Source organism: Hydra viridissima, unplaced genomic scaffold, assembly GCF_058129835.1.
Source record: "Hydra viridissima isolate aposymbiotic clone 2 unplaced genomic scaffold, HvirCarnegie_v1 scaffold_5, whole genome shotgun sequence".
Classification (NCBI taxonomy): domain Eukaryota; kingdom Metazoa; phylum Cnidaria; class Hydrozoa; order Anthoathecata; family Hydridae; genus Hydra; species Hydra viridissima.
Genome location: NW_028324304.1, coordinates 12,004,461 through 12,015,716, shown reverse-complemented (window position 1 = coordinate 12,015,716; position 11,256 = coordinate 12,004,461). Strand labels below are relative to the sequence as shown.

At 31.5% G+C, this 11,256-nt stretch overlaps 2 protein-coding genes across 2 annotated transcripts in view; one reads left to right on the top strand and one right to left on the bottom strand.

Annotated features, from left to right (window-relative positions):
- The window catches only part of LOC149888724 (uncharacterized), a 19,997-nt gene extending 9,433 nt beyond the window's left edge, over positions 1-10,564 (top strand). Inside the window, exon 5 of the mRNA XM_090087345.1 lies at positions 9,268-10,564. Coding sequence (XP_089943471.1) covers positions 9,268-9,450 — 183 coding nt within the window. The 3' untranslated portion in view covers positions 9,451-10,564. The remainder of the gene's footprint in view (positions 1-9,267) is intronic.
- LOC149888725 (uncharacterized) lies at positions 3,258-7,649 on the bottom strand. Its single transcript, XM_090087343.1, has one exon. It carries the CDS (start codon positions 7,502-7,504, stop codon positions 3,413-3,415), a length of 4,092 nt encoding a protein of 1,363 aa, XP_089943469.1. The 5' UTR covers positions 7,505-7,649; the 3' UTR covers positions 3,258-3,412.
- Positions 10,565-11,256: the final 692 nt, after the last annotated feature.

Genomic DNA, 11,256 nt, shown 5'->3' with positions numbered 1-11,256 from the left:
TTTTTATGAGTTAATTAGAAGTTTAATGACTACTCGGAAAAATGTCTGAAATTAAGCGTGCAAAAGTATTAGCCCACTAACTTGGTGCAGCTCAAAACGCAAATCCAAGAGTTGTGGAACACCGTGCCACAAGAACTAATCAGAAAACTTATAGATTCTATGCCGCGTAGAGTCTTGGCATGCCTTAAAAACAAAGGTGGTCACATAAAATATTAAACTTTCTTAGAATCTTTGAAAAACTGTAAGTGCGCTAATACTTTTGCATGCTTAATTTCAGACATTTTCCCGAGTAGTCATTAAACTTCTAATTAACTCATAAAAAAAACAAGCAGGTTGACAATATTTGACATTATAATTAAATTTCATTGCTTTTACCTTTCATTTAAAAAAAAAATTAGTTCAAAATTTAAATTACTTTACAATTTATATTGATTTGAAGTTGTCCATAATAAAAAAATTACGAGTGCGCTAATACTTTCTGGAAGCGCTGTACATATTTGCATGCATATGGCGCATATTTTTCTTCATTAAATGACGCGTTTTCGGATGGCGCACTTATTTTTTGATTAAACGATAGACATGAAGATAAGATAATCTGATAGAATTTAATTAAGTTTATTGTCTGGTAAATCGAATGTAAACTTCCATATTTGAAATGGTTGGAAGTTGTCTAGAAAAAAGCTGTTACTTGATCTATTTAGTAGTATATTGGAGATTTTAGAAAAGTAATCGTGTTTATATTAAGTAAGTTATGTCTTTTAAATTATAATCTACGAGATGAAACATCATAGATATATATGTATATACATAGGCGACGACTTTTGATTTTGACGAATGGGGGCGAACGGAAATGCTAGGAAACAAAAGTTTCCGTTCCTATGAATAGTTAAAATTATGGTATTTTTTATTAACTTATGAACTAACAATTTCTATAGCAAAAGTATTGCTTCGAATGGTTGTCTTTTTTACAAATTGATTACCAATCTTCCATATCCAGAATATCCAGTTCTTCATTGTGACAATTTATAATGGATAAGTGATTTAATTTTCTTCTGGGCCATTGTATTTCTTAAAAATGTCTTCATTCTTCTTAGCACAGAAAATAATCGCTTTAGTACGTGTTGTTATTGAAACTGTCATAATTAAGTGCACGAATTTTTTTAGCTCTGTTAAATGAATCATGCTGTTTTCATGACGTTTCAAAACATTTAAAATGTTCATGAAAGATGTTACTTTTAAATGTTTGGCTTCAATTATGTCATGAAACAGAACTCTATACAATTTAAGTTGACTTAAGTCTATATTATCTTTATAAAAGTCACAAATTGTTTTTGGTGAGGCTTCTAAATTAATTAGAAAAGACTCTCTTTTCGGTAACAACAATTGGGAACAAAATATATAACTTCTTTGTAGACTTTATTATAACGCTCTTTAGCAGTGAAAATGTGTAGCTCTGTCAATCCACAGTCAAATCTAAATGGTAGCTTTCTTTTCCTTGGTTCTTAGGTTCATCTAAACCAAGAAGTTTCCATTCCTCTTTTAAATCTTCCCAAATGACAGAATTAAATTTTTCTTCCATGTTGTAAATGGTGTTTTTTAAAGTATCAATAAAATCAGTGCATGTTTTTAAATGTAGATTTTTACTCTGGATAACGATATTAGCTCCTTCCAAATGTTTTAGGATACTACTTGTAATTTTCAATATAATAAATGTATCTGCGTCATCCAGATGCTTCATGAATCCGTTTACATTTACTCCCGCCTCATTTTTTTCAGTATTAGACAGTTTAGAAAAGATGTTTCGTAAATCCTCAAAGTTTTTCAGTATTGATGTAAGTGATGTGTATCGCATCGTCCATCGCAAAGACCAAAATGGTCTAATGACAAATTGTCACTTTCTTGCTGAAATGTCTTGAACCAAGCAAGTCTCTTCGGTGATTCGCGAATGAACGTAATTAACTCCCTAGTAAGCTGAAGAATATCTCTTACCTCGATAACATTCTTCATAAAGTCTTGGATTACGAGATTTAGTTAATGCGCTAGAAAATGTACAAATAATGCTCAAATAATTACAAATAATGCTCGGTGACTCTTTTTTTTTTGCTTGTAAGCTGTTATAAACTCCCGAAAAAAATTTATAAATTCCCGAAAAATTACTCGCACCATCAAAGCATTGCCTTCTTAAGTTATTTATGGGTAAATCTAATGTGGTTAATATTTTACTTTGAAAAGGGTTTTATAATCAGTTTTGTCAGTTAAACCTAAAAAATATTCTTCAATTTTATCATAAAAACTTAAAATATATCATTCAATTTTAATGTGTCACGGTAACTGATCGAACACACAATGAAACCTGTTCCATTACAGATATGTCTGAAGTCTCATCAAGCATTATTGAAAATATTTAACTTTTTTAATTTTAACAGTAATAATTCTGATTATTTCGGATGCTATCATTAGAAGCAATTCTTTTATTATTTCATGTGAAATCCATTTACATTTCGTTCTCTGTAACCTGAGACTCAATTGCGAAACATCTATAGCTCTAACTTTTAAAACCGACTAAAATTTGAAGCTTCATCTGCTTGACCTCGAATGGCTTGTTTTTGTCTTGCGAGTAAGGGATCGCTGTAAATAATTTTATCGAGAGCTTCTCTTGATTCCTTTATACATTTCTGGTATGAGGACAAAATTTGTGAAAATACATTTATATCTTTTTCACACTTGCTGGTGCTTCTACCAGCTGCAGCAGTACTTCAATGACATATTATCACGGATAATCAAGGGGGCGTATAAATACTCTCGCCACCCCCACCCCACCCCCCACCCCACCCCACTCCCGTGCATAAATTTCCTATGTGTATATATACATAAGTATATATACTTTATGTTATAAATAAACAGATATGAATTATTGGGATGGGAATGTTAGAGGGCTTTCCACCAAAATGTCAAAATAAAAACTCGCCGAATTTTTTACAACGTTTTTCTAAAATATTGTAAATATTTACAATCTGAACGAAACTTATTTTGATAAAATCAAAAAATTCACAAATTTTTTTTTTTAACCTTAAAAATATTTTGGCGTATTTTTTAACCATCTCTCAGAAGGCAGGATGAAGATTACAGACTTGCCTATCATAACTGTGCAAGCTAACAACTCTTTACTGCATCAGAAGTGGATTGCTCCGCAACATTCCTATTATTGAGTATTTTAGCTTACTCAATGGTTCGCATTAGATAAACAACTTGAGTAGTTGCAAGCACATAATATATATTTACAATATAAGAAGTTTAGTACAAAGTCTTAATAAAGTGCTCTAGCATAGTCAAGTATAGATTTAACAAAAACTTAAGGAAAGCATGGCTAGCACACAATGCATTGCGGGGATATTATAAACCCGCTAGTTTATTATCGAGAAGCCGAACAGGCTTCAACACTCCCGCCACCTTTGACGAGTAAAGGAATAGTTTTCTCATTAACGAAGGTGATAGTTATTATCTTCGCTTTGTTAGAACATTCGATAGGATATAGCTTATTAATAGGTCGACTTACTGAACACGATTTTCCGTTTTCTTGTATGTAATTAACTTTGGCGACTCGAATGACCCCATCGTTAGAATATATTAATTCTTCAACTCGTGCTAACTTCCACAACTGTCTTTTACAATTATCGTTTTCAATCAATACAATGTCATTAACACTAATACCATAACTACCATTATTTTGATTTGATTTATGGTATTCACGCAACTCTGTCAAGTATTCACTTTTGAATCTGCTTCTAAAATGATTCAACGTATTAGTTAACATACTGTTTCTTATATATACATCTTGTTCTATCTTATCACTTGAACTTAAACTTGATTCAAAACGGAGCTTATGACCAAAAACTAAGTGATTGGGAGTGAGTGCTTCATCGCCCTGGTCGTTATACAAATAAGTTAATGGTCGGTTGTTTAATACCATTTCAATTTCCGAAAGCAATGTTCGTACTTCTTCATATGAAGATTTCGAGGACTTTAACGCCTTTTTTAAACATCTTTTTGTCATTCGAACCAGTCGCTCAAACATCCCTCCCCACCAAGGTGCAGAAGGCGCATTAAATTTCCATTTTATAGAATGGTTAGCAGCAAACGATTGAGTTTCAGATGACACAAACTGAGAACCATTGTCTGAATAAATTATATCAGGAACCCCCCGTCTCCCTATAAATCTACGAATACCCATAATGCACGCATTTGATGAGCAGTCAGCTACTAAGTCTAACAAAATTGAACGACTACTGCAACATGTAAACAAAAAAATCCATGCCTTATTTGATGTACTACCATTGTAAACATCTTTAACATAAAGTGGGCCTGCATAATCTAAAGCAACAGACTTGAAAGCGAAATCAAAGTTTAAACGACTTTCAGGTAGAGGAGGAGCAGGTGGGTAACAATAAGGTTTACTCTCTAGACGTCGACAAGTTGTACATTCTCGTATCACACTTTTTGCTAGTTGTCTACAACAAGGTATCCAATACTGGGATCTCAATGCATTAACTGTTTCTTTTACCCCATTGTGCTTGACAAGTTTATGAAAATGTAAAATTAATAATTTAGCAAAATAACAGCTTTTAAAAATAAAAATAGGAAACATAGTGTCATATTCTAGGTCAGCATTCTCGATTCTGCCACGACATCGAATTATTCCATCTTCAGTGAATAAACGAAGATCTTTTCGTAATTGTTTGAAACTATTTTCATCAGTTAGATTTAATTGTGAAAATTTAATCCACAGTCGCTTTGAGTTATCTATTTCTTCAGCTGTAATTGGACCGATCGTCATACTGTTCTTTCTTTTACCTTTTACATTATTGAGAAATCGCAGAATCCATGATGTTACTCGAAGTAAGCACCTATAATCACTAAATTTAGTAATATTAATAAAGTCAAGATTAAGATTATATACAGAGTGTGCAACATTACATAAAACTTCCAGTGATTCATCTGAATGAATGGCATGTTCATAATATGGCCATTTGATATTAACATCATTTAAAAAATTGGGTCCAGAAACCCAGAGCCCATTCCTATATAACTTCTTAAGTGATGATCCTCGAGAAATTATATCTGCAGGATTTCTATAGGATTCAATATAATTCCAATTACAAATTAAAGTTAATTCTCTTATTTTAATTAATCGATTTTGTATGAACTGTTCATAGGTATTGTTCGTGTTAAAAATCCAATGCAAGCAAATGGTTGAGTCAGTCCAATATACTACATTAGAAATGTTATAAATTGGTATCAATTGATCGTAAATAGATGCTAACAATTTTGCTAAAAGTAAAGTCCCAGAAAGTTCCAATCGAGGCATTGTGTTTTTGCCTAATGGGGCAACCCTAGATCTCGAGGCTATCAAAGAGGCGCGACTAAAACTAGCATTAAAAAATCTAAGATAAACACAACACCCAAAAGACTTAACACTTGCATCAGAAAACCCATGTAATTCGAACTTAACATCATTCATAGCACCCAACCCAGGGTTCATATACCATCGCGGCATTGCTATTTGGGAAACAGACTTGAAATCATTTAAAATAAGGTTCCAATCTGACAATAAATCTCCAAATAATTTTTCATTCCAACCTAATTTAGCAATACAAATTCTTTGAAATAAATTCTTACATGTTACAACTACTGGATTTATAAGACCTATTGGATCATAAATACTGGCAATGAAACTCATTACTTCTCTTTTAGTTGGAATTATTACAGCTAAATTCAACAACTCCTCAAACGAATAAATTATGGAATCTTCTTCCTTATTCCATCTAAGACCTAAAACCTTTGTATTTAATTTTCTTTCAAAATTGTGACCGTTAATTTGTTTTTCAAATTCGGAAGAGTTAGACTCAAATTTTCTTAGGTGGAAACCACCTTCTTTTAATATGTCCTTACATTTATTAAAAAATAAACAACCTTCTTCGATTGTTCTACAGCTTGAGTTTAAATCATCTATATGTAAGGATTGTAAAAGTTTTGAGACAAAATTGACATCAGAGAGGTAATACTTCTCTGCATGATGAATCAATGTGGCGTTAAGAAGAAATGGTGATGAGGTAACACCAAAGGGAACTCGACATAAACGATAAGTAGCTAATTGAGATATAAACAAGTTTTTACTACTAACATTACTAATATCATCAAACCATATGAAACGTAAATAATTTCTGTCATTTTTATCAAGAGCAATTTGCAAAAAGGCTTTCTCTATATCTGCTATAAAGGCATATTTATTTGCACGAAAACGTAATAATATATTAAATAAAGATGTTGCTAAACTTGGTCCAGCATGCAAACAATCATTTAAAGATGGACCAGATAAAGAAGAACTGGCATCAAAAACCATTCTCACTTTTGTTGTAACTTTGTCTTTACGACAGACTGGGCGATGTGGCAAGTAATGCACACCTCCAGAATTCAAATTATAGTTATTTACTTTTTCTATGACACCAGACTTTAACTGGTCTACGATTATTTCATTATATTCATTTAAGAGCTCAGGATCATTCTTTAACCTTTTGAGAGCTGTATTCAAACGTTTTGTACATAAACTATAGTTATCACCTAATAATGGATGATTCTCTTTAAATGGCAATTTAACTGTATACAGACATTTTTTATTATCAAAATGAATATTATTCTTAAAGTGTTTGACAACAATATTTTCAACTCCTGAATTCTCTAATTCCCAAAACTTTTTGACATTATTATTAAACTTTGAAATTTCATTAATAAATTCAGCTTCGACTTTTAAAGTATGTGTGGAAAAAACACTACAATTCTTTCCAGATGTGGTATTGACACAACCACTTAATACATAACCAACTGCTGATTGTAAAGCAACAGGACCTGTATCGCCACGAATTACTTTTCCATTAAAAAATGACCAGTAATAATCAGCACCAATTAATACATCCACTTCTAAGGACCTACAATCAACATTACTATCACTTAAAGTGAGACCTTTAAGATGCTCAAAAGAATCAACAGCTTCTTCTATAAATTGACCACTAAGAGGAGCACATATGGGCTTAACAAAACATGTTACAGGTATTAAAGAATTGTTTATGGTTACTATTGAAAACTGAACCATATCTAAAGTTTGTGTTTGTGTTTGATTACCAAAGGTTTTAATACTTATTTGCTTCCTACCAATTGTGGGAAGAAAAAGCTTTTTACGTAATGATGGCGAAATATAACTGAGTTGAGAGCAACTGTCAAAAAGAAGTCGACATTTCTGTGTATTTTCCTTATTCTTCACAGTAACAATAGCTGTTTGCAATAAAACATTCTTAGATTTTAGTAATTCATTGCTCACAACAGATGTCAATTTACTGTTTAACTCTTTTTCATCATCAACATGAGAAGGAAACTTTTTAAAACACATAGACACATGATGCTTCCCTGAGCATTCAAAACAGCTGATTTTAGAACGACAATTACCAGACATATGGCCTGGCTTTAAACAATTAAAGCAACGCCTCTTCTCTCTTAAAATATTTCTCCTAGAACTTATATTAGTCACAGTTTTACAATTTTCACTTCTATGACTATTGCTACAAAAAACACATTTTAAATCATATTGTGGCTTAAAGTGAGCACTAGAATGTAGCACCTCTGCAGTGGAATGATTAATTTTACCTTCTCTGTCTGACTGAGCTTTCTCCCTAGCTTGTAGTTCACATTTTAAAGCTTTTAAAACACCCCTTATATCCCAATTATCATAAGAATCAAACTGTCTAGTAATAATTAAATTTAACTCTTCCGGAATTTTTTTGCATTATGATAGGAATTAATAAAGGTCCATACATAGTAGAATCTATACCTAAATTTTCTAAACTTCTAATTTGAACTTCAAGATTGTCATGTATTCGACGTAACGAAGAAATATTGTTTATACTTTGCACTCTCTCTAAAGCAAGGAGTGACTTCATGTGTGATGATATTAAAAGTTGTTTATTACTAAACCTTTCTTTAAGCAGTTCTAATGAGGTGTTATAATTATCATTTGTTAAAGCTAAACCTGAAATTGTTTTTAATGCTTTTCCTTCAAGTAAGTTACGTAGATAGTTAAGTTTCTGTATTGGGGAAAGATCTTCATTATTATGAATGGCACATTCAAAATTTTCATAAAAGGTCTGCCATTCCTCAGGCTTTCCATCAAAGGTACATAACTTTAAAGGTGGAAGTCTAATATTATTCTTTCCAAAAGTAGATGTAGAACCTTGTACACTCCCAGATTGTGACTCATTGTTATTCTTACAATAATTATCATTAAACCTTTCAATTATTTTGATATTTTTCTTAAAAAATACAGAGAATTCATTGGCTAAATTCTCTTCATTTTGTAAGTCCTCATCATCTTCAATTAAATTTATTAATTCATCATCAATGGCTTTAACCTTATTATATTTTTCAATCAAAACTTCTTTGAAACTGCATAGTTCCTCAACTGAGTCACTACCTTGACTGAAATTAGTCATGCAATTATTAGCCTTTTCAAGTATGTTTTTTATAGCAATGATGGTAATGGTGCGAATACGTTTTTTTCCAGCAATACCTGCCATTATTACGAACCCTAAGAATGCTAGTAACAACAGTTTATTCAAAAAAAATTATGGCTAATTCTGATACAACCACAAACACAAATTACACACACACTATGTAATTTTTTTAATGCTAGCAAAAATACGCCCCCAGACAACCCCAAAACGCAGGTTAATCCCAAAAAAACAAATACAATGTTCATAAATACTTAACTTTGACAATCTCTCGATCTCTCTCCGTGGGCTCCAAATATTGAGTATTTTAGCTTACTCAATGGTTCGCATTAGATAAACAACTTGAGTAGTTGCAAGCACATAATATATATTTACAATATAAGAAGTTTAGTACAAAGTCTTAATAAAGTGCTCTAGCATAGTCAAGTATAGATTTAACAAAAACTTAAGGAAAGCATGGCTAGCACACAATGCATTGCGGGGATATTATAAACCCGCTAGTTTATTATCGAGAAGCCGAACAGGCTTCAACACCTATCTCTTCATTTTATATTTGCGTCTTGTTTGGGAAATTTTTATATAACTTTTTATTAAAAAGGTAGTTTTGTAATACATGCATTTTTGTAAGGTAAACTTTTTGATAGATGTAGGATGGTAAATTTTCAAAAATTATCAATTTAGTTTTTTTGATTATTAAAAATTAAACATTTAGAGACTTCGCAGTATAACACCGGAGTTGGAAAAGCGTTTGGCTGAAGCTCACACGAAATCGGAAAAAAGAGCAGAGGTTTTAAGAAAGCTTGGTGAAGATTTTACAAAAGCGAGTCAACTTATAAAAATATTCAAGTCGACAGAATCACTTCACTTTAACGTTGAATCTAATAATGAACATTGAAACTTTGAAATCAGAAAATTATCTGCTAATTAAAAAAGAATGTGAGATGTTTTTTGACATAAAATATTTGGGTATGATAAATTAATAAAATCAAGAGATTTTATTAATAAGGGAAATGTGGTGGTAGTTCTATAATACTCCAATCTTCCATCGAATAAAAACAAGCGACAGAGCTACAAATAATAAATTTTAAGAGAGTCAGATAATAATAAAAACTATATAAAGTAGAAACTTTTTTTAAAACCTCTTTTTTTTTGACAGTTAATTAAAATTTTTGATGCTTCTTGGAATTTTTAGTAGGTTATTGTTATTGTAACAAAACAGACACCTGTGGTTCACAGAACTCTTATGATAGAGAGGTTCAAACAATTTTCATGATAGAGATTGGTTAGTAGAACTCTTCAGAAAGAGAGGTGAAATAATCACTTTGTTGTTTAAACCAACTTACTATAGGGAAATCAAATAAAGTTTTTGCAAAACAAAAGAGCCAAGGCGAATTATAATTCCATATTTTAGTTTATTTTATTATTTATATGATAATTATCTGAAAAAATATGGCCAAAGAATTTTTAAAATAACCAGACACTTTAAAACAACATTTGTCTAACTTGTAAATCATTGGAGTTCTTAGTAGATATCATTTGACCTTTCTGACTGATTTCCATCATTTGATCTTTCTAACTGATTTCCATCATTTGATCTTTCTAACCAGCTTACGTCATTTGATCTTTTTGAGCAAATTTCTTACTTAAGTTATTAGTTAAATTTTGGTAATTAAGTAAAAATCTTAGTTCGATTTTTTTAGTTTTAAAATTTATGGCGTCTACAGAAAAAAAAGAAAGGAAACAGCAAAACAATCAGATAACATTTTTTATTATTATTTGTTTAAGTATAATGACCATCATAAGTTATATAACTATCAGAAGTTAAATGACTTTCGAAATCAGAAATAAAGAATGATTAGTGGAAACCTCGTTCGATTGAAGAAAATGTTCTGGTTTTATTGAGCATCTTTTTACAGATCGAAAGTTAGATGATGTTAAATTGTGTAAATAATCAAATATTTTGTAATGATGTAACGAGATACTTCATTCTAAATATATTTGCATATAAATTTTTTTTTTTTTATTTGAATAAGTGCTTTAAGAACACAGTTGATAAACGAAACCTGGAAAAGTTTGACGTTTATCTTTAAATATTCTATTACTTACCAACTACGGCGCAAAAAATGACATTTTTTTCTATTATTTCGAAATTTTTAAAATTTCAAAGTCAATCAAACTTGCTCAAGAATAAAGCTGAAGAGCTTTAAAAGATTTAATCAATGTAACCACACTCAGCTAAGATCACAAGGCCGGGTTCTGGGTCGGAACTTTTAGCTCACAGCCTTAGCGTATAACTCTAACATTTCAGTCCACTAGATACTAATGGTAGCCTTAAGGACGCCAATGTTAGGATGCTGGCTATCAAAGGTCCTGACCTCAATGTATGTTCACACTAAGAAATAAAGGGGGATTAAATCAGATGAAGAGGGTGGCCAGATATGCTTTAGCCGAAGATTTATGGTCTCAGACAGTTAGGTTTGCAAAGTCTTTGTCGTGTTAAACGGAGGGTAATTTTGAACAAAGAAAACTTCATGAGAGTCAGGGAAGGTGGCAGCAATCTAAGGGAAGACATGAGTCTTCAGAACTTGGTCCAGATACTTTCTAGCTCCCATCCACAAGCCTTAAGAAAGTCAGGTGGCATCCTTTCTCCTGAAGAAACAATAAGTCTGAAAACTATAACTTGTGCAGGATTCTTAGACTT

What these genes read in the sequence shown, in the direction of transcription:
- LOC149888725 (XM_090087343.1), bottom strand. Translation starts at nt 7,504, where the DNA reads ATGTCTGGTAATTGTCGTTCTAAAATCAGCTGTTTTGAATGCTCAGGG.